At 50.1% G+C, this 26,650-nt stretch overlaps 2 protein-coding genes across 8 annotated transcripts in view; one reads left to right on the forward strand and one right to left on the reverse strand.

Moving 5' to 3' along the window:
* The first annotated feature begins 457 nt into the window (after positions 1 to 457).
* Positions 458 to 11,549, forward strand: MAP6D1 (MAP6 domain containing 1). The gene is made up of 3 exons (XM_070406714.1): positions 458 to 837; positions 4,943 to 5,060; positions 5,586 to 11,549. The coding sequence occupies exons 1-3, from the start codon at positions 458 to 460 to the stop codon at positions 5,664 to 5,666; spliced, it is 579 nt and encodes a 192-aa protein (XP_070262815.1). The 3' UTR covers positions 5,667 to 11,549.
* The window catches only part of YEATS2 (YEATS domain containing 2), a 99,457-nt gene continuing 82,914 nt past the window's right edge, over positions 10,108 to 26,650 (reverse strand). For all 7 annotated transcript variants that reach the window (XM_070406709.1, XM_070406708.1, XM_070406710.1 and 4 more), the window contains 10 exons: positions 24,598 to 24,726; positions 23,920 to 24,018; positions 22,461 to 22,563; positions 21,291 to 21,364; positions 18,170 to 18,249; positions 17,341 to 17,542; positions 15,281 to 15,507; positions 14,441 to 14,515; positions 13,412 to 13,485; positions 10,108 to 11,858 (listed from right to left, as the gene is read on the reverse strand). In XM_070406709.1, coding sequence (XP_070262810.1) covers positions 11,750 to 11,858; positions 13,412 to 13,485; positions 14,441 to 14,515; positions 15,281 to 15,507; positions 17,341 to 17,542; positions 18,170 to 18,249; positions 21,291 to 21,364; positions 22,461 to 22,563; positions 23,920 to 24,018; positions 24,598 to 24,726 — 1,172 coding nt within the window. In that variant the 3' untranslated portion in view covers positions 10,108 to 11,749. The remainder of the gene's footprint in view (positions 11,859 to 13,411; positions 13,486 to 14,440; positions 14,516 to 15,280; positions 15,508 to 17,340; positions 17,543 to 18,169; positions 18,250 to 21,290; positions 21,365 to 22,460; positions 22,564 to 23,919; positions 24,019 to 24,597; positions 24,727 to 26,650) is intronic.

Genomic DNA, 26,650 nt, shown 5'->3' on the forward strand with positions numbered 1-26,650 from the left:
CCTCCCCTGCGTGACTGCGAGTCCCTGAGGTGCAGCCCGGCCCGAATGCGGCAGCCTCACCACGGCCACGCGGTCCCCAAGACAAACCCGGGTGCTGGCTGAGGGCGATCCACAAAGCCAGGCCTGATTTGTAAGGTAACATTTAGGGAACTTGGACTAAATTAGGGAACATTCTGAAAGTTGGACCTTCGTCAATGCCTCCAGGCAGTTTCGTACCCCACCCCCTGATCCCCGCATCGGCGCCCTTCCGCTCGCGCGGTCTTCTCTGGCTCGCTCCGCTCCAGCTGTGCACACGGGTCCCAGCCGCACCTCCCCGGTCCTCCCCACTCGCCTACGGCCACCCCCGGCCAAGCTGCGGCGCTGCGGCGGCGCGGGGAGGGCCGCAGGGGCGGGGACGCCGGGCGGGGCGGCGCTGCCCGAGCGCGGGGAGCCGGTCGCCGGGCGGGCGCGGGGCGGCATGGCGTGGCCCTGCATCAGCCGCCTCTGCTGCCTGGCGCGGCGCTGGAACCAGCTGGACCGCTCGGACGTGGCGGTGCCGCTGACCCTTCACAACTACTCGGACCTAGAGAGCGAGGAGCCGGGCCCGGGCGGTGCCGCCTCGCGCACGGGCGCGTCCCCTGCAGGCGCCCGGGACCCCGGCCGGGACGTGCCGCTCACTCAGTACCAGCGGGACTTCTGCGCGTGGCCCGCGCCCGCGAGGCCCAGAGATGCGACGCAGGGGCGCAGGCCGGGGGCAGGCGGCCGAAGGGGCACCTCTCCCGCACCCCCTGGCCAGGGGATCTACGTGCTCCCCATCGGAGATGCGGACGCGGCTGCAGCAGCGACCTCGTCGTACAGGTATGGGGCTGGGGACAGGGAGCGCATCGCGTCCAGACCTGGTGGGCGGAGGAAACCGAGGCCGGGAGCCAGGAGGACACGGGTGGGTGGGGGCGAGGGGGCGCCTGGAACCCCCATGCCACACGACTTCGAGAGCGGCGGGCGGCCTCGAAGATCATTCCCTTTGGCCCTTGGGCGCGGCAGGGGTCTCTTCGCTGCTCCCCGACCCGCCTCAGAGTGAATGAGCCAATACCTCCGCCGACGGAGAGCTCACTACCTCACCTCCAGCCCCGCACCCATCTCGGGCTGCGCCGTCAGAAAGCCTGCCTTGGAGGTGAATCTGCTTCCCTTTAACTCCCACCAGGGGGGCCCGGCCTCAGGAGGGGTGCGCGCAGGCGGACTGCCTGAGCCCCCTCTGGCCCGTGCGCTCTGGGGGATTGGTGGTGAGGCCCAAGCAGCTGGGCTGTTAAAAACACTGCCCCTTTGAGCAGTTACTTCGCTCCCAGGAATTGCCCGGGGGCGGGGGGGGGGGGCGGTGTGGAGCTAAGGAATATAAGGTCCGTTGCAACATTGTACAGCCGAAGGTGGAAACAGCCCCCTGTCCCGCGGAGGGGCTGGATAGTTGCAGCTCCGCCAAAGGATGGGCCACTGGGAGCCGAGAAGGTACTGATAACAGAAGCTCCTCAATAGGCCCAGGTCAAACCAGCAAGATGCAAAACAGCATGCCTGCTACTCCGTTTTCAAAAGGGGCGTTGATGTACACATACAAGCAAGGAGATCGCTGAGGGGTGGTAACCTGTGGGGGCGGGGGGGCGCTGCTAGCGAGGAAGGAGACCGACTTTGCACTTTACTCTGTCTCACACTGTCGCTTTAAAAAGAAAAAGCGCCCAGGTGTTACCTTTTAAAAGTAAACAATATTTTGCCTTGGCCGGTCGGCCGGCCGCGCACCGAAAGACCGAGGGTTTGATTCCAGGTCTAGGGCACATACCTCCGTTGCAGATTTGATCCTCGATCTCAGTCGGGCGGTGGGGGATGCAACCAATCCATGTGTCTCTCTCACAGGGATGTTTCTGACGCTCCCCACCTTCCTCTCTCCCTCCCACGCTCTCTAAAAAAAATCAATGGAAAAAATATCCTCGGGTGAGGAGTAACCAAAAATAAATAAATAAAAATTTAGAGGGAAGCCCTGGCTGGTTTGGCTCAGTGGGTAGAGTGTCAGCCTGCGGACTGAAGGGTCCCAGGTTCGATTCTGGCCAAGGGCACATGCCTGGGTTATGGGCTCGATCCCCAGCGGGGGGCGTGCAGGAGGCAGCCAATCAATGATTCTCTCTCATCATTGATGTTTCTGTTTCTCCCTCTCCCTTCCTCTCTAAAATCAATAAAATATATTTTTAAAAAATTTTAGAGGGAAAAAAACACTTCTATTATAAGCGTCCTTATAGCTAAATCTTTGCTCCTATCATAATTTCTTTAGTATAAATTCCTACTTGTGGTATTAAAGGAGCAAAGAGGTATAAACTTTCCACCTCAGTTTTATTTTCTAATCAACTATTTTTTTTCTTTAATCCTCACCCAAGGATATTTTTTCATTTATTATTTTTAAAGAGAGTGGAAGAGAGAAGGAAAGAAATAGCAATGTGAGAGAAACCTATTAATTGATTGCCTCCTGCACGAGCCCTGACCAGAGCCTGGGCCGGGGAGGAGCCTGCAACCGAGGTACGTGCCCTTGACTGGAATCAAACCCAGGACCTTTTGGTCCACAGTTCGATGCTCTGTCTACTGAGCCAAACTGGCTGGGGCTCGAATCAACTGAGACGTAATTTCCATACAGTGACATACATCCACTGTAAGTGGATGACTGGTAGAAGCCTGGGCACCACCACCATTATCAAGACATGTAGAACGTTCCACCGCCTTCACGGGCCTGCAGTTTTTAAGAGCTCGATGGGGAGTGATTGTTAGCGGGTGGTCTGTGTTCATGGACTCCTGTTCTCGGCGTGTGGGAGTCGGGGCAGGGAAGGAGGTGGTGGGTCCTGACTGCTGCACTCGGGCCCTGAGCCAGGAGGAGGTCTGGGAGGGCAGCGGTCCTGGGTGTGCAGCGCCTTCACCGGCTGATGTCCCGGGGGCCAGCAGCAGGACAGGGGGTGATGGCAGGGAGCAGCTTCTGCTCAGGGCAAGGAGCACTTTCCAAGAGTCAGAACTGACGGGCAGGGAGCAGGGAGCAGGGAGCAGCTGCCTCGTGTGGCACTGGCTCCTCCTCACTGGATGTTTGGAGGCTGGGCTTGAGAAGCGGTCCCTCCTCTGTGGTGAGCAGATGGCAGGTCTGAACGTCCTGCTGGGTCCTCCCCGCTCCAGTGACACATCAGGCACTAGCTGCCACCCTGCGTAGCATGTTCTGGGCACCAGGCTCAGGACTTCCTCCGGTTATCTCCCCAAGACCTCACAGGAACCTTTGCAATCAGCTCCGGTCTTGTCGAGCAGCTGGCACAGGCCCAAGGAGCAGGCAGTGGAACCGTGTGTCTCACCTCAGAGACCAAATGTGTACCCCACAGGCTATTCCCTAGGGCAGTGATGGCGAACCTATGACACGCGTGTCAGAGGTGACACGCAAACTCATTTTTTTGGTTGATTTTTCTTTGTTAAATGGAATTTAAATATATAAAATAAATATCAAAAATATGTCTTTGTTTTACTACGGTTGCAAATATCAAAAAATTTCTATGTGACACGGCACCAGAGTTAAGTTAGGGTTTTTCAAAATGCTGACACGCCGAGCTCAAAAGGTTCGCCATCACTGCCCTAGGCCCAGCTCAGTTTGGGGACAGACGGGCTTGCCCAGGGGAGGACCTGCTCCCCCAGGAGAAACAGAGCAGCAGATGGCTCAGGCAGCCGGTCTCGGGAACCCTGCAGCTTCAGAGGCAAAACTGATCCGATAGGGCCCTGGCCCGCTCGCCTCCTGGCATACGAGTGCTGACCCCGGACAGACACGGCTGCTCCCTGCTCCTTGCACCGCTGCCAAGAAAAGGCAGCTTTGTTGACTGCAGGGCCTGAAACCAGGCCAGGGCTGTGGGTGGGATGAGACGGGAGTGGATCCAGCCCACACGTGGTGCTGCCCAGCCAGCTGGACACTTGCCACCAAATACAGCCTCCGCCAGGCCATGTGCTCCTGTGGACACGGCAGGGCTCTGCCTTCCTGAGCTACCGGCTAGTAGTGTTGATGTAATTAAAACAGGCCTTTTCTGTTCAGAGGAATTAAGTCTTCATCTAAAGAATGCTACTCCCAGGACATGGAGGGAGGTGGTGGCAGCCCGTCACTTGCCACCTCCCTCCAGGGGGCTGGCTTTCCCTGCTGCATGCCACCTCCCCTCCCTGCACCGATGCTTGAGTGTAGAGCCTTGCAAAAGAGCCAGACCATCTTGTAGGGTTTGCGATGGTCACTATGACTATTCTCTTTTGCACGAGTTAAGACAAATGGTTAAAAACTAGAAGTAACATTGAGCCTTATTTTCCTTCTCACTTGCAACCAGGGGCGGAGGACTTTGCTGTGCTGGGCACTCTCCAGGCCGGCACCTTCTCTGGGCACGGGGTCCTCAGTGACCTGTGCTGCAAGTGGGCACCGTCCCTGGCTCTGGGCCGCTGGGGCCCCTGAGGCGTCCCAGAGACAATGCAGGGAGCACTGGAGGGAAGGGCTGGGGCTTGGCTGTCTCCTAGGCCCAGCACACACCAGGTGTTTGCAGTTTGGGACGAGTAAGACGCAAGTGGCAACGGTTCTTTCCTAACTCTCCGCGCAGCTGAGCCAGCTGCTCATCTGCAACGTGGGAGTTTAGTTTCTGCTGCTACTTCCTTGGGGGGTCAGGTGAGCCAACTTCACGGTGCAGGTGGAGACTCAGAAGTGAAGGGCACAGCTAGGTGCGCTTCCTCCAGGAAGTGGCTGTGCCCGGGCAGCACACCCTTTGCAACTACAACTAGTTTTTGTGAGGGAGGAGCCCCCGGAGCTGAAGCAGCGTTTCAGCAGTGGGCATGGCCGGGGGATTCTCCTCGAATCACGGGCCAGGGCAGTGGCCCTGCAGGAGCAGGGGCAGCAGCGGCTGACTCTGTGAGGTTGTGACCCTGGTCTCTGTTCCAGACAGGAATTCCAGGCCTGGACTGGAGTCAAGCCGGCAAGATCTACAAAGGCGAAACCGACCACGGTGATCACAGCCCACAGCTCTGGATGGGCCGGCGGCCCTGGGGCCGGCTTCCAGGTCAGCCTGAGCTGGTGCTGCGGGGCCTGTGGGACAGGCCTTTCTCCATCCCCTCCCCTCCCCAGATTAGGGACTAGGGGTCAGATTGCAGGGTGTAAATGGCATTATGGCTGGAGCAGCAGTGTCTAAACAGAAACCCAAGGTCCTTTGCACTGGCCAGGTGGTGTCCCCAGTGCTGGCTTCTCTGGTGAGCAGGTGTCTTTCCCGCCTAAGTCCCAGTCTTACCTTTGACCGCCAAGCAGTAGTGACAGGCATTCGCGTGGAAATGGAAGGGAGGTGGGGACTGTTCAGCTCCCGATTCCACCCGGAGGTGGCTTCAGGGAGCAGGATGGAAGGTCATGTGCCATATCTGACCTACTATGCAGTGACCCTGCCCACTGTGGAGGTTCCCCCGAAGACCCTTCAGGTTAGTAGCTTCAACTTGCAGAGGACAAAGGGGGGCCGAGAGGAGGAACTGTTTCCGGAGCTGAGGGAGGGCAAGTGGGGGGAGAGGCCCACTGATCTGTGCCACGTCTCGTGTTTCAGGTCCCTGAGGTGAGGAAGACGTTCACTCCTAACGCCTCAGCCATCTTCCAGGCTCCGGCTCCCCGGATCCTCAACGTGTGACTCCCACCGAGCAGAGAGCCAGTGGGCTGGAAACGGGTGAGATCTGGGACCGACAGTCCCCTGCTGTCAAGAGGGGGACGGCTCCTGCCTTCTCCCCCTGGGGTGCACTCCCCGCAGCTGCCACCGGGCTGCAGGCCTGGCGCAGAAGGACATGGAACCACTCAACCCAACTCTGGACCTCAGCCATCCTCGGGAAGCGTGCGAAGGCTCCCGATCTTTTAATTGCCCATTTCGGACCACCCTTATTTTTAAACGGGAAGAACTCGAGGATGAATTCTGTTGTGAACTGAACTGGCCCAGGGGCGCTGAGGCATGTGGACAGCAGGTCCCTGAAAGAGCCAGTCATGCCCGCTGTTTTCCTGGCTGCATGGTAACTTACAGCCTGCGGTAACCAAGGTAACGGTCTTGGCTGTTCCGACAAATGGTCCCACATGTTCAAGCTGTAGAAGAAACCTTAGGTTATCACCTGCATGTGATCCATAATTACCAGCAAGAAGTTGCCAAAAGAAACAAATTATCAATCACAGGGTTTCAATTTTAAAGACATAGTTTCTTTATGGCCAACATGACCCTGGTGTTTTTGTTTTTCTTTTTTTGTTTTTAATTGATTTCAGAGAGGAAGGAAGAGGGAGAGATAGAAACATCAATGATGAGAGAGAACATTGATTGGCTTCCTCCTGCACACCCCCTACTGAGGACTGAGCCCACAACCCAGGCATGTGCCCTTGACTGGAATTGAACCTGGGACTCTTTAGTCCGCAGGCCGACGCTCTATCCACTGAGCCAAACCGGTTCGGCGACCCTTACGTTTTTAACAAAGAATTTCTCGGGATGCGTGCTTGAAGTATTCAATGAATGGATGCCATTTACCTTGTGGAAGGTTTCTGAGCCCCACATTTTCTTACTAATTCCAGTTTCCCCCTTAACGTACTGATAACTAGAAGGGAACTACCATCCACACTGGCTAAGAATTAAGAGCTTTCCTTTGCAATTTTCAAACTTTATTTACTGATTTTAGAGAGATGAAGGGAGAAATATCGCTTTGCTGTTCTACCCCATTCATGTGTTCACTGGCTATTTCTTGTATGTGCCCTGACTAGGGATCAAACCTACAACCTTGGCGTATTGGGATGATGCTCTAACCAAGTGAGCTACACAGCCATGGTTGGGAGCTTTTAAAAATAATTCTAATTTAATGTTATTTTAAAGATATATACAGTGGGGCCTTGACTTACGAGTTTAATTCGTTCCGAGACCGAGCTCGTTAAGGAGCTCATTAACTCAAATTACTCTGTCAACTCAATGCAAAAAATCGGCCGAGACACAGCTGGTATCTCAAAAATCTCGTTAGTCGGGACACTCGTAAGTCAAGGCCCCACTGTATTTGTATTGATTTCAGAGAGGGAGGGAGTTACATTAATGATGAGCATCATTGATCAGCTGCCTCCTGCATGCCCCCTACTGGGGATGGAGCCTGCTAAGCGGGCATGTGCCTTGACTGGGAATTGAACTGTGACCTCCTGGTTCCTAGGTAGATGCTCAATCACTGAACCACACCGGCCGGGAGCTGTTTTTTCTTTCCTTTTTTTAAAGAAGACTGCAGTATTAGCTTCATTCCCTGAAAGTCCTTAAAATGTCATCTACACCAGCCTTTATTCTCAAGCCTGCCCTGCTACAGTGACAGGGAGCTCACTGCCTGTTGAGGAGGCAGCTCATTTTGTCTTTGGAAAACTCTCTTTCCTTTAAAATTCCAGCTAGTGCGTCTGTGGGGAACAAGCCTGGTCCCCTCTTTGCACAGCAGCCCTTCAAACCCTTGAAGGCGTTTATGTCCCATCTTTGAGATGGAGGTACAGCCTACGTCAATTTGGTGTAAGGAGACACAAGGATTCCCTTTGGACTTTTCTCTCTCCAGCCCGAGGGGGACTCTAGTCTGGAGCACTTATTTCAGCCACAAGAGGTGACATTTGGGTCTTAGAAGCCCTTCAGCGTGGAGGTGGGGCTGTGTTTTAGCTCAGGCTGCAAAGGGAGTGACCCCTCAGAGGTGCTAGCTCTGGTAGGATAGCCCTTCCCCTCATTCCAGCAAAGGAAATGCTCCAAGAATCATTTTAAAGGCAAAACCAAAACCATATGCTGACACAAAGGGTTCTATTATTTCAGACTTCATTGGTTTGCACATTAGATGTTGCTAAAAGAGACTGCTGCAGGGCATTCTGTGGGAAATGAACAGATTAATGAGACAGTTTCAGATTTTACTAAAACGCAAAAATATACTATTTCAATTTTTTGTTTATTTCTTTAATTATAAACGAGCACCTTCTCCTACAATTTCCTTCATCCTCCTCTTGATAATAAGCACTTGAATGTCTCCCGGCTGCAGCAGATACCTGGAGGCTCACTGAGCCCGAGAACCCTCGCTTGGCTGCAGTCCACACCGGCGTTGCATGTGGCCTCTCACAAAACCCACCGACCTCCCGTCACTTAGCTCCCCCACGAGCCCCCCTCTCAGGAGCCTAGGTAAACAACTGTCTTTGAAGCTAGTCTTGGGCTCAGATCTTGACTTCTCCATTCGCTAGCTGTGAGCAGTTTAAGCTTCCGTTTCCTCGTCTGCAAAATGAGGCAAACCCCCTGACCTGGCTAGGAGTCTGGGTGTATGTGCAGGGTGCCTTGGACAGTAAGCAGAGTACAGCTTTGTAATAATTCTTTCCTACCCCTTTCTCAGGGAGCCAGCTCTATTCTCATGTGCAACTTTGCTCCATCTCCCCGGATGCTGACACAGTCCCTCCCACTCAGACCTGCCCTTCACACGGCACACCTGGCGGTGCCTTCCCTCCCCGAGCCTGCCTCTTGCTGGCATACTTGCATGCCCAAAGACCTTTTTGAATTGCACTAGAACAGGGCTTTTCAAACACCCCAACCTGACAACCTTCCTAACCAGACTTCATTAATTAAAAGGACATCTGGGTTCGAAGAAACTTCCTCTCACTGGCTCTAGGTCTTAGTAAGGCCTAACATTGTGTTACTGGAGTGGACTTAAGAAGCCACGGACCCGGCTGGTGTGGGTCAGTGGTTGAGTGTCTCCAGGTTAGGGTTCAATTCCCAGTCAGGGCACATGCCCAGGTTGCAGGCTCAGTCCGCAGTAGGGGGCATGCAAGAGGCGGGTGATCAACTATTCTCATCATTGATGTTTCTCTCCCTCTCTGAAATCAATAAAAATACACTTTAAAAAAAGTTAATAAAAAGAAAAAGACAATTGAGACAACAGTTTCATCCATGTGGTCCCAAATCACATATATAACATACAGTGACAAATGCATTGGAATATTAATGGTAGATATCCTTAAGATGCGGATTTACGGGTAATTAAATTTTTTTACTCATTATATTTACTAAAGTTTCTATATAATAAGCACTTTTGTATTAATCCTGTAAAGAGAAAAGTTTTTAAAAATAAAAGACAGTTCAATGTTAGCTAACGTCAGCCAAAAGGAAGAGTTCAATATTCCTGATTCCATAAGCAAGGTTAGCCCTGCCGGCAGCCCCTCCACCAGCTGGAGGCGGCCCAGAGGCCCCGTGGAGGCAAGCCCTGTGGTCCTTTCAGCTGGTCATTCAGAGCAAGTCCCGCTCTGTGGTGCTTCGAACTCAGAAACCCGCCTCAAATACTAATCCTTCCACACCTGTGAATTTAGTAACGCCAGGACTTTAGGCTAAACTACGAGAGCAGCTTCTGAGGAAGCCTTGGCCCTGCAGCCCGCCCACACCGTCCTCCACCAGCAAGAGGGTCCTCAGCACAGCGGGGCCTGTGTCGGGTCTCTGGCTGAGAGAACACGCAGGAAGGGAGCCCAGCAGTGCCCCGTTCTCCTTCCTCCAGGCACTCAGCTCCCTGAAGGTCGGCACTAGTGAGGTCTGGTCCCAAAAAAGCTCTACACTTGGATGTCACAAAGCCCCTCCCTGTGAAGGAAGGGCTTTCCAAACCTTAGGTTCTCAGGAAGGGTGGACACAGAGCGGTCATTCTGAAATGTTTCTGCATTTCTGTAGATTTTAGCCACCATGATAGCAGATGGCCACGCAGGACTGTCTCAGGAGTAACTTCTTCAAGACCTCAGTACAGACAGTTCTCTCCTGCCAGCCACGCCCGCGAGTGTCAGGCAGAGCCGGTCCCTCTCCACGGTGGCTGTGAGGAGGCTCTGAGCTCAGCTCAGCAGCTTTCCTTTGCCTCGAGCTGTCAGAGATCAGTATGTCCAGGGTCAACATGGATCTTCCAAAATTTTTTCAGACACGTAACTGTTATCCTTTACCTTGCACAGATAGCCTCATGTTCTTTTTTGGAAAGAAGAGGGAGAATTTAACACAAATACCTATATCTTTGCCCCATCCTGGCTCTTTCTAACGCAATATAAGAAGAACTCGATCAAAGTGTAGTGATTCAAATTCAGAAAACGCATCACAAATACTAAAAGATTTATTGTAGGTATTTCTGTTACACAATTATATTACACATTATGATACAAATACAGACATATGGGGGCTGTTAAGTAATTTAATATTTCTTTTTCAAAAAGGTAATTTCTTTAGGCTTTCATCCCTGTAGTCCGTCTGTTCTCACTGGGATGAAACTCTGTCCCGTGGCTGTCACATTCCACTGCTGAATGAACCCACGCACTTGCCCACACCCCATCCGTGTGTGACTAGCTGAGCCTTTACTACCTATTTTACCACTAAGCCAGGGCACCCTTGTCTTACTGAACAGACCTCCTCCTGCATTTGCAATCCTCAGATGAATAAAAGTGGGTAGATTTCTCATGGTGTCACCTCCCCACCTTCTTTTCCTGACAAACATCTGCAGGACTCATGAAAACACGAGTTATGTTGCCTAGATAAGTTCCTTTGACTCCGACTCACAGGTTTCAAATTGTCTTCGGCAGCTTCCTGACTGGGAATAAACTCATTACTTCCACAGACTGTTAGGAGGCCTGGGTAGCGGACCTTCAGTGGAACTGGACGTCATCCAGGTACAGGGCTACCTTCCTCCTCACTTCTCCCTCCCCCCTGCTCACGGACCGTCTATTCTCACTGCTGAGCAGGTACCCCTGTTTTTCGGCTTCAGCAGTCATTTCTCCACCTTTAAGGCACTCACAGTGTTTCTTTGAAACACTTTCCTTCTTGCAAAAAAAAACATGACTGAGAAGGGGAAATGGAATCTGACAGGACAGACAGTCCTGGCGGGGCTGTCGCAGGAGCTGCTCCCACTGGCCGTTCAGCCTGGTGCAGCCTGGGTGACCCGAGAACTGTGGCACCAGCTTGCTGCCTGGCACACACACGAAGCTGTGCGAGACTGCCAGGAGCCGGCATTTGTGGGCATTGTCTAGTATGAACATATTAAGAGCTCCTGGTTATACTTGAACCTTTCCAGACCAATGCTGGAATGTATCTGTTCCTTGCCTGTGACTTGTCCATCCCTCCTCTCTGAGACTGGCTGTAGTGATGCTCCCGTGCTCCATAAAGTAAGACTTCTGCTCAGGCTGCAACCTTCGGGTCTTTGTTTTCCGCACAGCATTACTGCATTCTGTCACCGATGCATGTGGGCCGAGTGCCAATTCTCCACACCGTGGCCACCCGCTGAGTGCTGAGCCCAGTCCTTCAGGTGTTGCCAGGTTAACCGTTGGGCTGCCTATAACCCACCCACAGAATGGGCGAAATCTCTAGCCTACCAGACTCATGTTCTCCTCCTGGAGGGAGAGTCAGGCCCAAGGTTCCCCCTTGAGGACGCCCCAAGGGGAGAAGGACCCGATACACAGGCCTGGCCCAGCTCTGGACCCTCTAGTGAGCTTTACAGAGAGTGGACAGATGCAAGCTGACAGCATGCACCCACAGCTTCACCCCAGAACCAGGAAGCCTGTGTTCTAAAGGGATCTGACCTGGGACTGAACACTCTGGTGATTCACTGAACTAGGTGAAGGGAACGGTGCGTTAACCGTGATATTCTGAGGCACAGACACCTCCTTCCCCAAACAGAAGAGTCATCACAGTGCAAAGCTTCGGCTGCAGCTACAGATCCTGCTTTTCTAGGGGTGTCTTCATTCCACTCACTGATCTTCATTCAGTATCCCCATGTGTTTGTTTGTGAGGAAGTCCAGAAAAGGAATGTTGCAAATGGCCTGGTGAATGTTAGTCACTGTAATTTCTTTGGGAATCCTGGTCCAAAAAACAAAGGCGGTTAGGTGCAATTCTCTCAAGTATCTACTAGTTTATCTAAAGGGCCATCTCCTGCACAGGCCCTGGTGGGGGGTAATGGTAAGTGACAAGGCATGGCTTAGGGCAGTGGTCGGCAAACTCATTAGTCAACAGAGCCAAATATCAACAGTACAACGACTGAAATTTCTTTTGAGAGCCAAATTTTTTAAACTTAAACTATATAGATAGGTACATTGTTATTAACTTAATTAGGGTACTCCTAAGGCTTAGGAAGAGCCACACTCAAGGGGCCAAAGAGCCGCATGTGGCTTGCGAGCCGCAGTTTGCCGACCACGGGCTTAGGGCCACTTGGGGAGTGGCCGGGGGCATTCTCTCTCTTCCTATTAATTTTTTTAAACTTTGGTGAAGACTTGGCCTACCCACTTTATTCAGCCATATTTAGGACTCAAATCTGACTTCCCAGCCACAGATATGACATGGACTTCAAAAAGCTGGTTGAATGATTAAGAAAAAGATGCTGAGGACTGAGAAAAAGGACGCCACGTGCAGCGCAGAACAATGGTATTCTGTGGCTCAGTCTTCACAGACTGAGAGTTGAGTCAAAGTACCCAGGGCTCTGGGCCTCAGGACCTGTCTCCTGGGAAGACGGTAGATGGAGTCCTGCCGGGCCACGTGTGATGTCAAATGTTCTCATCAAAAGCACCAGTCCCCCCATCTCCACAATCAGGCCAGGGGGCAGGCAGGGGCCCAGAAGGCACTCAGCCCCCTCCTGGACTTCAAGTGGACAGGAAGCGGATCACCAGACGCCTCTGTGCCCGATGCCACATTCCTGTGAAGTCTGACCTCGTCCTCTGATAGGCCTCTTTACATCTGTCCGCAGTCACTCTTACAACTTTATCACAATGAGATAAAATATTTGTTTCCTCTGAAGGAATGCCAGGATGTGGAACAAGGGCCTGGCTACCATTCTGTCAGGGCCCAGGAAAAGAACAAAACTCAGTGTCCCAATCAATGATGATGAGAGCGGCAGCAAGCTAGTGGGGAGCCTGTGAGTGGGCTTCGCAGCCAGGGAGCTCTGGGTCTGCCTCTAGGTTCATCATGGATGTGTTGGTAAAGCCAGGGAAGATCACCTTACAAAGCCAGGTTTCCCAATTTCCAAAAGGGGGCTATGGGCTTTGCAATGAAAAAAAAATCAGGTAATGTATGGATGCCTGGCCCCAGCGTCTGACATATAATGGACACTGTTACTATCTTTAATTGCAAAGAGCTGGTAATTGTCCAACCCCGGAGCATAGCAGAGGCCTACTGAATGGTATCCACAGAGCCGTGACTGGGCAGATGCAGACTCTGGGCAAATCTGAGCTTCCACCACCAACAGGTTTTCTCAGAATAACCAACTAGAACCTGGAGTCTGTCTGCCTCTGAGAATGTTCCAGGCACAGACACCTCCATCTCCTCCTGGACTGACTTAAGTATAAAACATCTTAATGAGCAACTGAACTGTCAGGAAGTATCTGCAGGCCCGACACCATGGGCTGCAGAGAGAACGGTACCTGTTGTGGGATGCTGCCTGGTATCCGACCGCCAACGCCTGCCTCAGGATGTCACTCACCAGCTGCTCTGTAGCCTGCAACAGAACACGCTGTTACTCTCGCAACGGCCACCTGCTCTCAGGCAAGAAGGGCTAGATCTGACCCAGCCCGTACCCTACGCCTTGGAAACAACTGTGCCTAAGGGTCAGAAGTCCTCCAGGAAAAATTAAAAGTGGGAATAACAGACCACACAGAGTAGGCCACAATGACAGAAGCCACAACTCCAAGTGGAATGGGGTGATTCTCAATCAGAAGTTGTTTTTAAAGGAAACAAGGGGAGGGTTACTTGGCACCCTCTGCTACGGGAAGGACACCAGGAAAGGAACAGCTGAACTCGGGCTGGGCTGGAGAGTGGGGCTACTTCTCTGCTGTGTTGTGATCTGTGCAGGAAACCCAAGGCACTGCCTTTGTCACCTCCTGAAGCAGAGAGAGCACCGACTCTCACCTCCAATTCCTTAAAAAGCACTTGAGGTAACACTAAAAATATCATAGTGACGTCAGGAAAGCAACTCTTATTGGAGATGCGTTTACACTTAGAAGAACCATACTTCACTTCACTTAAAAGTCTGAAGACAAAAAAGAGAAAACTTTAAGCCTGAACACGGTGAGAAATCTTAAAACTTGTGGGCCTCGCCGGTTTGGCTCAGTTGGCCTATAGATGAAAGGGTCCCAGGTTTGATTCCAGTCACCGGCATGTACCTCGTACCTCAGTGGCAGGCTCGATCCCCAGCCCCAGGCCAGGGTGCATATGGGAGGCAACCAATCGATGTGTGTCTCACATCAATGTTTCTTTTTCTGTCTCTCCCCATCCCTTCCACTCTCTCTAAAAACCAATGGAAAAATATCCTCAGGTGAGGATTAACAACAACAAAACACAAAAGAAAACCTTGTCATCTCTGTTCTGTTTGTCCTTGTCCCTTACCCTAAACAGCTTGCCACCCATCCAGCCTGCCCCACCTGGCCGGCCCTCTGCTGCCAGCAGGCACCCACCTTTAAAATCATGTCCTCCACCACCGACGCATACACGTTCCTGTGAAGCGCCACGGGCTGCAGGGTGATCCCAATCTGGAAGAGCCAAAGGAAGCATTAGCTCCAATTTGCACATGAGAACAGCCTCTTTAAACAAAGCACATTTCTCTGATACCCAAGGAGATGTCCAGCTGGAAAAGATATCCTATTTCTCATGATTCTAAGTGATGGATAAAAATGCTATTATAATCCCACAGTTACCCTCACATCTTCTTCATGGGAGACCATGATCAGGATTTGCCATGAATCTGAATAGTGGGATCAAAACACTGGAAAGTCTGGACTCAGACTAAGGCGCTGTTTGCAAAAGGTGGTGCAGATATACTTGGAAATAGTGCCTGGCTGTGTTTTTCACTTCCTCCTGCAAGTGACAACACACACTGCCTTTCACTGTGGGTCCTGAGTAACTGTAGGTGCAGATGCTGGACAGCTGCTGAGCTCTCTCAAAGGGGACAACTGCTCTCCTGTGCTATCAGGTGCATCTGCACCGCAGACAGGGCACCGGGGGCTATGGAAATGCAAGGGGAAGCTCACGCTCTGAAGTCTGACTTGGAAAGATTATGATGTGCCTGCCTCACGAGAGAAAGGTGTTTCTACTGAGGCAAATGAGAAAAAAGGAGATGGAAAATAACAAAATCTACTGCCTTTGCTTTAATTCCACGCTCAGCAAGCACCTGTAATTTTACGTGTAATTAACTTCTGTGTTGCCCAAGGGAAACACAGCCTGAGTTTATCAGGTGAATGTCCAAGCATCTCGCACCTGGTTTGTGATCTAGTGTCACCACAAGCCGCAGCCCCTACCTTCTGTGTGATGTCGCCAATAAACTCAGCCCCTGGTGTTGGTGGCAGGTAGAATTTCATTTCTTCCTGCTTCTCCTCCTGCTCTTTTTTGACGTTTATCTGCAATGGCTCTGAGAGGTTGAGGACGTCCACCTCCTCCTCGTTCTCCGGCTCTCTCTTCTGAAACTGCTGGAGGTCCTCCAGCTTCCGGCACAGGTTGTCGGCAGAGGAGAATGACGACGGGCACTCTAAAGGAGAGGTGATCAGTCTCAGAACAGCTGTGGTGACCAAAGAAAAGGACTTGCCACCTGGGTAAGACCAGGGGCCTGAGACCCAGAGAAGAGGAGTAAGTATCAAGGGAACTGAGCGTCTGGCCCTAAAATGCGATGGCTCTGTAATTATGAGAACTAGTAACTCATGAGGTAGACAAGCAGAAGGCACCCTGCTAGGTGTATGTTGAAATCACTGCCACCTGAGATGACATAGCCAGTACATAATTCTGACTCATACCACTCAAAACTAGACCATCTCCCCATCCCTCAAATATTAATGACTAATTTTTTTCATATTTTTAAATGTGGAAAATTTAGAAATGTGCAGTGAAGAAAATGAAAGTCACCCATGTTCTCACTGCTCAGAGAGAAGTACCGCTATCATTTTAGGTACAGCTCACACCCAGTCTTTCATAAGCTGATTTACACAAAACCTAACAAAGAGCATTAGAACGTCAGCCGGCAGGGGCTCTAGGCATGCTCCAGTGCAGCGGTCGCCAACCGCTGGTCCGTGGACCCCTGGTGGTCCGTGAGGTCGAAAGGGTGGCGACTGCTGGCCTAGTGCACCCCTCACTCTATGGACGAGCGAGTCAGACCAGCCACGGGATGGAGGAGGAGCACCTTGCTCCTGGCTACTTCTGCTTTACTGACTGGGCGCCCACAATTAATCAGTCATATTAACGGGGATCCCATTATATGGGGAGCATCATGCCTTACATTTACTACCAGTAAAGCACAGAAGTAACCAACGTGGTCTCTGCTCTCCAGAGCTTAGCTGCATAAATATGACAAACCCCCCAGGCTCTGTATTGAGCGCTGCTGGAGATCAGGGCAGGGAGAGGTCGTCCTGCATTGGGGTCTTGAGAAAGCTCCCTGGAGGAAATGAGACTTGCACTAAGTCTTAAAGGACCCCCACCCACCCTCCCTGTGCTCCAGGTTTCCTCAGACAGGGAGGCAGAACTTCTGTTTTTCTACAGAAATGGGGTTTGGAGGAGAAAACAACCCTTCCTATTCTTTTTTAAAAAATATATATATTTTTTATTGATTTCAGAGAAGGAGAGAGAGATAGAAACATCAATGATGAAAGAGAATCACTGATTGGCTGCCTCCTGCATGCCCCCCACTGGGGATCGGGCATGTGCCCTGACCGGGAATGAACTGTGACCTCCTGGTTCACAGGTTGACACTTAACCGCTGAGCCATACCAGTCAGGCAACCTTTCTTACTCTTTAAGGTGAAACTCAAAATATTCTCCCAATATATCTTTTAGGCACTGATCCCTCACCCCCACAACAACACAGCTGCTTATGTTTTTATCATAAAACAATTCATTTTATCTCCAACATTGTTAGTTGTTTACGTCTGTGCGTTCCCCCAACGCTGGGTGGTACATTTCCTAGCCAAGTCTGCAGATGAAGTGACAGCTAAGGCAGTGTCCCCAGATTCAGGGAGATTGGATCCATCTAGGAGGGTTATAAGGTCACAAAGGAAGAAGTCACTTCTGCCTGGAGGAAAGGAGGTGGATTAGCACAGTCTTCCAAGAAGAAGTGGTGCTGAGGAGGAGACTCCTGAACACATAGTGTGTGCCTATTGTATGACCTGGGACAACACTGCTGGTGGGACACGGCACTTGGGCCTAAATAGTTCTATAGGGGCTGTGTTAGGGGAGGGCGGGGTCACAGGGTCAGAAGTGAGCAAAGGCTCCTGTTCTCCACGGTAGCTCGTGGAGTCCTGAGTAAACTGCAGGGGTTGGAAGAGATGAGCGTGTGCCAAGGGGACAGGCCTCAGGCTGCTCCCCTGAAGGCTGACCTGGCTCGCTGTCGATCTGTGTCAGCACGTCCTCAATGGAGTCCCCGTCGCTCCTCAGGCTCTCGGGATCAGGTGGGGTGTAGCCATGGCAGCGACACCAGTGAGCAATGTGTTTGGTTTTCAGGGGCGTCAGGTGGTGAAATCTTGGGTTCTTCTCCAGTATTTCTTGTAAGACCTTTCGCATTGTCATTGCTCTTTGCCACTTAAAAAAATTTTTTTTTGAATTATAACCAAATTCTTCAACTTAGTAGTGTTCAAACAAATCACCCAATTGTAAATCACCCTGCTAACTTGTTAGAATCATTTTTTTCTAAAGAAAACAATCTGATTGTGTTAACCCTCAATTTAAAAAAGGGGGAAAGAACTTTTACCTAGTGCTTATAAAATAAAATGGCTCTCCTCAGTGTAAGTTGGCCTACAAGGCGTTTCACCTGGTCTCAACCTATTATCTCCCACGTCCTCTCCTCCAACCTCCCCCAAACCCTTTACAATGACCTTCCCATAGCTCCCAAGCATGCCTTTGTACACCCTGTTTCCTCATAACCCCACTGTCTGGCATAGTAGCTGCCGCACTGGAGGTACTCAGTAAACATTTGATTGAATTTTAATATACTGAAATTCATTAAAGAATTTTGTAAAAGTGTTTACCAATGCAAAAAAAGAAAATGGACCTTTCAAAGGCTAGCTACAAGTAATGAAGAACGAGCTATGTAACTGAGGAAAAGATTCTGTCACCAAATATTAACAAAATATGCTTCCCATTTTATCACTGGTCCATAAGACAAGACTTATGGAAGCGGCCAGAATGCACACGGTAGACATGGGTTACCTCGGCGGCTCTCCTCTTTCCGATGTTCCAGCCATAATACTGCTGCACAGACTTGGCAGAAAAACAGCTGGCATCTTCACCTAGAAGGCACAGATCCAGCAAACTCTGAATAAAACCATGATTTAATTCAAGCCTTATTTGTTGGAAGCATGTCCCAAAGTTTCTTTAGACTTCCTCATTGAAGTATGTTCCTTACTGGGCAAGTTCAGATGCTTCTCCTTAAGAGAAGGCATCTCATTTGTGCGCACTCAAAACAGCACCCTTCTTTGGTAGAGAAAGGTAATCCACTGGCTGAAGCTATTAAAATAAGTGGAAATGAAACTCCTCCAGGAGCCAGACGACCCGAGACCTGGCTCTGGCCGTGCCCTTAACTTCGTGGGCGGGGACCTGACGTCACGTCCCTGGGCTCTAGTTTTCTCATCTGGAGGACGAGAATGCTGGGAAAGAAGGTTCTGAACTGCCTTCCAGCTCTAATACCCTGAGGCATTTGTACCTAAATTAAAAAAAAAAGATTTTTGAGTGATTTTTCCTGCTGGGCTAGGAACATGTTATTGAAAGTATTCTTTGAACTGCCTCAAAATGACCCCTTAAACTTCAACCAAGGAAAAAAGATACTTCCTTTGTTATTACCGTTGGGTGTAAAATGAGCAGGGCAGTCTGTACTCGGCCTACCATTCTCATATTTGCATGAATATAATACGATCATGTGCTCCATCCCTTCCCTCTAAGTGTTCAGGGTGATCTTGCCCAATATCACAGGCAGTCTGCCCTCAGAAGGGGCTGCTACTGTCAGAACACCTGTGCTGAGAAGCCAGCTTCAGTCTGGCCAACAACAGCAGCAACAGGGCAGACAATCATGCATTTCGCAGCGAGCAACAGTGAGTGGAGGAGGGAGGATGAGAGGTCTTGGAGTCAAACAGAACTGGGGCTGTAGCCTACTTCACCACCCACAGCTAGTGACCTTCTGCAGTTACTTAATTTTACTATCCTTGATTTTCTCATCTGTAAACAGAGATGACATCCCACAAGAGACTGATTAAATAAGACAGTAAATGCAATGAGCCTGTAGAGTCTGGCACACTGTAGGCAAATGTTAATTTCTTTCCTTATAAATAAGTATTAAAAACGAATGCAGCTTTAATGATATACATAACACATTAATGATTTATATACAAAAAATGTGAAAAATTCCTCTTGCAGGTCAAACACTAAAGACAGTAAAAGACTAACTAGTTGACCAAGATACTATGAATTCTAAAACTCTGTAAATGAGCTATAGCTGTAGCCAAACCTCTAAGATAACCACTGCAGTATGAATTACAGTACAAGTGATTAAGTTGACTCAATATTCCAAGTAGTTCACAGCTTTTAAAAAATGCACCCATATCTACACTAATAAAAGAGAAACATGGTAATTAGCGTATGACCGCTACCCTTCCCATTGGCTAATCAGCATATCCTTATGCAAATGAACTGTCAGCCAAGATGGCGGCCGGCAGCCATGCACTGAAGCGAACAGGGAGGCTTGCTTGCTCCAGTGATGGAGAACTCCAACATTCCCCGCCTGACTTGCCGGCCTCTCAGCTGCAACTCTAAGCAACTATGTTGCAAATATAGAAGCTAAACAAAACCCCAGAAACCGGCTTTCAGCCGGCCTTCAGCCAGCCTGACCGCAACATTGTATCAATGTTTTCAGCAGCCGAAGCTTCAGAGCTAAAGCTGGCCCAGAATAAAAAAAAAAAAAAGAAAAAAAGGAGCCGTTGGGAGCTTCAGTCACTCGCCACCCAGAAAACAGCCCTCATCCCCTCACCCAGACTGACCAGACACCCCAGTGGGGACCCCCACCCTGATCCAGGACACCCTTCAGGGCAAACTAGCCGGCCCCCACCCGTGCACCAGGCCTCTATTCTATATAGTAAAAGGGTAATATGCCTCCCGGCACCGGAATCAGTGGAGCAGTGAGGCCTCCCGGCACCGGGATCAGCGTGACAGGGAGCAGTGCCCAAACCCCCTGATCGCCCTGCGGCTCTGTGTGTGACAGGGGGCGGGGCCACAACCTCCCTATCCGCCCTGCTCTGTTTGTGACAGGGGAAGGCGCCCCAACCCCTGATCAGCCCTGCTCTGTGCCTGATAGGGGGGAGTTCCCCAACCCCCTGATGGCCCTGTGGCTCTGTGTGTGACAGGGTGCAGCGCACCAACCCCCTGATCGGCCCTGCTCTGTGTGTGATAGGGTGCGACGGCCCAACCCCTCCCACCCCCACGGGCCCTGCTCTGTGTGTGACAGGGTAGAGCCATAACCTCTCCATCGGCCCTGCCCTGAGTGTGACAGTGGCGGCACCCCAACCCCCTGATCGCCCTGCTCTGTGGGTGATAGAGGGTGGCGCCCCAACCCCCCTCCACGGGCCTTGCTCTGTGTGTGACAGGGTAGAGCCATAACCTCCCCATTGGCCCTGCCCTGAGTGTGACAGGGTGCAGCGCCCCAATCCCCTGATCCGCCCTGCTGTGTGTGTGACGGGGGCGGTGCCCCAACTCCCCTATCGGCCCTACTCTGTGAGTGACAGGGGGGAACTCCTCAACCCCCTGATGGGCCCTGCTCTGTGCATGACAGGGGGGAGCTCCCCAACCCCCTGACCGACCCTGCTCTGTGTGTGACAGGGTACGGAGCCCCAACCCCCCTGATGGGCCCTGCTCTGTGAGTGACAGGGGGCAGCGCCCCAACCCCCTGATTGGCCCTGCTCTGTGAGTGACAGGGGGTGGCGCAGCAACCTCTCCATCAACCCTGCCTTGAGTGTGACAGGGGGTGGTGCCCCAACCCCCCAATCGGCTGTACCCTGAGTGTGACTGAGGGTGGCATCGCAACCTCCCGATCCGCCCTGCTCTGTGCATGACAGGGGGCGGTGCCCCAACTCCCCAGTCGGCCCTGCTCTGAGCCTGACCAGGGGCTGCACCTAGGGATTGGGCGTGCCCTCTGCCACCCGGGAGCAGGCCTAAGCCAGCAGGTCGTTATCTCCCGAGGGGTCCCAGACTGTGAGAGGGCACAGGCCGGGCTGGGGAACCCCCACACCCCCAGTGCACAAATTTTTGTGCACCGGGCCTCTAGTATTTAGTATAAGTGTCTTACTTTTTGCAGTGATTAATGGGATCTTCTTTACTACTGCCGTTAAGAGTTGCTGGATAGTCTCTAAATGGTCTATCCTGAGAAGGATAAAAGAAAATTGAGGTTGTAAATGCACATAACAGTTTCTAGCCATATATACACATAAATTTATATACTTATTCCCCCTTTCTGAGGGAGTTAAAACTTAAACTAATTATACAGGCAGTCTTTCCTTCCATAGACACCCTTCTTTATAAAAGGAGATCATTCTATGCTTACAAAGAAAACATCAGATTAAATAAACAAATGAGACCCCAGGAATGGCAAATTATGCAAATAGTAGACATTATTTTACTTATATTTGTAAATAGCCACAGAACCTTTTTGCATGGTGACTGCCATTAGAGCAGAAAATCCTGTAATAAAAATGCCTATCTTAGTGTTATTCCAGTTCACAAGCTGTCTACTATTGTGTGAAAACGGCTAATTTTCTACTGTCCCCAGCAGCCTGAGATACATCAAAATATGTGGTCAGAGATGGGCACCAATTTGGAAACTGGAAAATCATATGAAGTTTTTTTTGGTTTGTTTGTTAATCCTCACCTGAGAATATTTTTTTCATTGATTTTTTAGGCGGGGGGAGAGGGAAGAGAAACATCGATGTGAGAGACACATCGATTGGTTGCCTCTTCCCCCACATGCCCCAAACCCAGGTACGTGCCCTTGACACAGAATCGACTCTTTGGTGCATGGGCTGATGCTCCAACCACTGACCAACACCGGCCAGGGCATGAAGTGTTTTTAGAAACAATGAGTGCGTATGGCCCATGAAAAGGCAGCTGTTTAGGCAGGTACATGGGTACTTGGACAAAAAACGTGTACACACCTGAGTAATTACATCATGTGCAAAGTATATACATGTTGGCAAGCTCGCTGGAGGGAGGTCTGTAATTCTACCTGAGGCTCCGGAGACAACAGGTAAGGTGATGCCTCAGGCCCATCAATGTGTAAAATGGAGACTCGGGAGCTGTGCATCAATACTTGATCACCACATGGACAGGTCTCCACCGGCAAGGGGCTTAATAATACACACCCACAACTCTACACACACTCAACTGTCCCAGGCATGGTTTTTTAAATGTTTCAGAAAAACATCCAGAGCACAACTCCCTTAGCAAGGACAGAAATACTTACTTAATAGCATAGTTCCCCAGCTCAGAACTCTCTTCTGTTTTCACTGCTGTCTGACCCTCCTGAGTGAGGCAGCTTGGCCCAGGAGTTTCTGGTTCAGTCTTCACTACAAGGGAAGAGCAACAAAGAGAGAGCTGTTAGGGAACAATGATGGAAGGACACGTGCAGGCAGAAACAAAGGCCCTTCGTGGAAACCCAGTGAGGGAAGTGCCGCAGCAGCTGTGGTAGGGACACGGCGGGGGCCTGAGATGGCGCCTGTCATCACAGTCAGCAGACAAGGGGAGAACTGTTAGCTTGGGTCTCGTGGGTCTGTCTCTACTGTCCCCTTAGTCCGGCATGCTCCTGACTCTCCACAGCTACAAAGGCTTCACTCTTTTAAAATCCAGGTGACAATCCATGTCCATACAAAGTCCTATTCCCCTCCACACCCACCAACCCTGATCAGACATCCTAGACCAGGGGTGGGCAACCCCTGGCACGCGTGCCAAACATGGCATGCCATTAACTTTGGCTGGCACGCGAAACCCTCTCTTATAATCTTCCATTTACAATTTTTTTCTTAATATCGACTTTTTTATTTTTCAGATAAATTCAGTGTAGGTGCATCTTAGATAAATAAATAATTTTACATAACAAGTTACCTTAAAGACCATAGACATGGATTGACAAGAGAGGGGAAGAGCAATTTCTATGCCTCTGCCTTAACTCTCCCTGCCTTCCTAGATCCAACCAGTGTTTTGGTTTCATCCACATACGCTTTGTTCTCAGTGATGAATTTTGTTAAGTCTCGTAATAGGAGTAGCCTGACGGATGAAAGCAGTAGCTCGTGTGTATCTCTGAAGGTCACGAAATATAAACCTGATGTAAAATCTCTGTCATCAGTGATGCAGCAGCAAAAGTCCCACTGATAATATCAAATGGAGTCATAAAGTTTTCTGTCGGACTATCAGTGTACATGTATACATTAAAAAATAAATGTATTTTTCATCATCATATACTGTGTTTTTGTTGCTCAAATGAATTTTATTATTTCTTCAAGGTTCTTCACATATGTACACCTTAAGAGATATCAAGTAGGCGTAACATGTTCTCAAGAAATTAGGGTTGGCACGCAGAAGAATTTTGAGTCAGAGATTTTGCTGGTTTTGGCACACACTCACAAAAAGGTTGCCCATTCCTGTCCTGGACTGAAATATTCCAGAATCCACTTATCCTGCATTTATCACTCATTACTTACTATCTATCTCAGTCAACTCTCTTCAACATGATTACACGTTCTTGAAGGGCAGAAATGATGCTACATCTCTATGCTTCCCTCAATGTCAAGTTTATACGTAAACAGTAAGCATTTTTGAGGTGGCTGATCCACAGATGCTGAAAAATATTTGGGTTGTAGACCCAAGGGACTCATTAATGTCTTGCATAAAACCTGAGTGCAGATATACTGTGAGAAACTACATACCTTTTGTAACAGCTGCTGGAGCAGAGCTGGGGACAACTGCAGTGGGGGCGGCAACTGGCAGGATGGTCGGTGATTTGTTGGCAGAAAACGACTGAACCACTAAAGGCAAGAAAGGGCAGGGGAGGATATAAGAAATATAGGAATTACTGTATAATGAGGATGATCTAACAGATGAGAGCCCAATTTAGACTAATAGCACTAGACAATCACAGTGCAACTGAAATGAAGGTCTTTTTTAATAGTGATTTTGACAAGGCAGGCTGTTAACTATTAGTACTAGGGTGACTGAGTCATATCCGTCAACTGTGGAAATGGGGGTTTGTCATTAAGAAAATAAAAATCCATTTATGAAGTCTCATAAATGCTTATAGTGCTCCTCCTCTATTCAGCTTTAGAAATGGGCAGCTATTAGAAGCCCCGGGCCACCTGGGTTGTACGGTCAGTCCTAGAGTTGATGCTCTAGAACAGCAGCGCCAGTCGGTGGTCCGCGGATCACTGGTGGTCCGCGAGGTCCGAAAGGTTCACGACTGCTGCTGTAGAGCTCAAGGTCCCAGGGAGCATGTGACAGCCAAAGGCAGGCTGTGCAAGGGGGAGCAGTCACCACCTGACAGAATATGGACTTCCCCCACGACAGACCTGGAGACAACCACAGTAGGACAGCCCTGCTGAAGGACTTACCTTTATTCACGGGCATCAGTATAGTCTGCACACCTCCAGATGTATTTACACTGAGTGGTTTGAGCTGGCTGGGGATGGTCAGGACCGCCTGCTGGGGATTGGATTGACTGGAGTGAATCTTTAGCAATCCTAAAATGAGTTGGAAGATAGGGCCAAGCTGAAGATCAGATGCTTCCTTGAAGTTCCTGCCCTCGTGAGCATTTATATTTTCTCATAAGAGGAAGTTCTTAGGACACTCATCCTTTTCAATAAACAAAGAGCTGAAAGCATGAGGCCATGGATGTGACAGCGATTTCACAATGAAACAATGGTGTGATGATAATGATTTATTTTTACCTCACAATCACAAATATAGGAATTTTTGGAAAAGCAGAATAGAAAAGAAAAAGTCACCTAAAGTTCTATTACAAAGACAACCACTACTGAACATTTTGAGAGTTCTTTTTCATGCTTGTTTTCTATGACAATTTATTTTGTATATAGCTGTAATACGTACAAATCTGGACATAAAATTATTTTGATTTAGATAACTGCCATTTTTCTGCCATTAAAAATCTTCTCTGACTCCTGACTGCCTAGAGAATGTTTTCAAAATTAGTTTCAAAGCATTCAGAGTCCATTTTCATCTGGTCCCAACTGACCTGCATCCCTCATACCATCCCTGTGTGTTAATACTTTACTCTGTCTACTCGCTGTCCCTTACAAGTGACTATCTCTGTGCAGCCTCTATTTGTCAAACACCAGAGATTCTCAACTTGGCATTTTAGAAAGGGTCATCCTCCCCCACTTTCCTTTAAAGGTTGTTTCCACATTCCCATTTCCACTACAGAACTGTGCTAGGCATTCAGAGGGCCAGTAAAATACGAAGGGCATTGCTGTGAGAGAGCACAACAGGTACAACACAAACCCCTGTTATAATGTCATTACTTAAAACAGCATCAGCAGAGAAACCAAGATGACGGCATAGGTAAACACTGGAAATTGCTGCCTCGCACAACTACTTCAAAAATACAACTAAAAGACAAAACGAACATCATCCAGAACCACAGGAAGGCTGGCTGAGTGGAAATTCTACAACTGGAAGGAAAGAGAAAAGCACACTGAGACTCAGAAGAGGTACGCAAGTGAAGTGCAGAGGTACGGAGGTGCACTTGGAAAGGGCTGGCAACTGAGGACTTGGTTGTCTTTTTCAATTGGGAGAGAGTCTCAAGCTCCTGACTGCTCTGAACTCGTTTCGGGCGAGTCTCTAGGGACCCAGACTCACATGGGGAGAAACTGGACTGTCTGGCATCGGTCGGAACTCCAGGGCGGCTTTCTCTCAGAGGTGCTTGCAGCAACTACCGGGACACTGAGACCTGGGGCCTCTTAGGGTAGGTCTGAGGATCAGCCATAGCTGCTTGCTCCGCCCTGTTGATCCCCTGAGACCCTGCCCCACCCAAGCTGTGTGCAGAGGCTTTTGCATATCAAAGGCCTGGCCCTTTGCAATCTGAAAATTACCTAACAAACTGCAGCTGGGTCAGAGAGACCCAGAACTTCCAAAAGAAGGCCCAAGGCCCCACAGCAGCTTGCATTGCTTCACAGCTGGGCCTCATCTGGGCACCTCCAAACCCCAAACAAAGAGGAATCTGCAGATCTCTTCATAGCTCCTGCTGGGTAGCCCCAGGCAGAGGCTAAATTAGTACCCCCTTAGAGATCCAAGAGCCAGTGTACCCAGTGGTCAGAGTGGGACCATGCAGACTACAACTCCTCAGATCCATAAGAGACACACTCAGGGGGCAGACTCAGTGAGCACCAAAGCCCCACTGAAGCAAGTCTTGCCCCAGAAGGGTGTCTCCAGCACAGAAGTTCTCCCACTGCAGACACAGCTGATTCTCACAGCCAACTGGTCTGGAGGTTAATTCCTCCCAGTGATACCTACAACAATCAGGGCTTAACTACAACAAGACTGTGCACAAAGCCCACAAGGGGGTGCACCAAGAGTGTCCACCTCAGGTAATTGGGGAGGCTGAGCCACTGGGCCCTATAGGACACCTAGCACACAAAGCCACTCTAT

Source organism: Myotis yumanensis, unplaced genomic scaffold (genome assembly GCF_028538775.1).
Source record: "Myotis yumanensis isolate MYYU_CA2020_CCGP unplaced genomic scaffold, mMyoYum1.0.hap1 SCAF_2, whole genome shotgun sequence".
In the NCBI taxonomy this organism is placed as follows: domain Eukaryota; kingdom Metazoa; phylum Chordata; class Mammalia; order Chiroptera; family Vespertilionidae; genus Myotis; species Myotis yumanensis.

Bases quoted from the DNA above. Each gene is read 5' to 3' on its own strand.
- MAP6D1 (XM_070406714.1), top strand. From the start codon at position 458: ATGGCGTGGCCCTGCATCAGCCGCCTCTGCTGCCTGGCGCGGCGCTGG. The intron at 838-4,942 runs GTATGGGGCTGG...TCTCTGTTCCAG, and splicing joins GCAGCGACCTCGTCGTACAG to ACAGGAATTCCAGGCCTGGA. The intron at 5,061-5,585 runs GTCAGCCTGAGC...CTCGTGTTTCAG, and splicing joins GCCCTGGGGCCGGCTTCCAG to GTCCCTGAGGTGAGGAAGAC.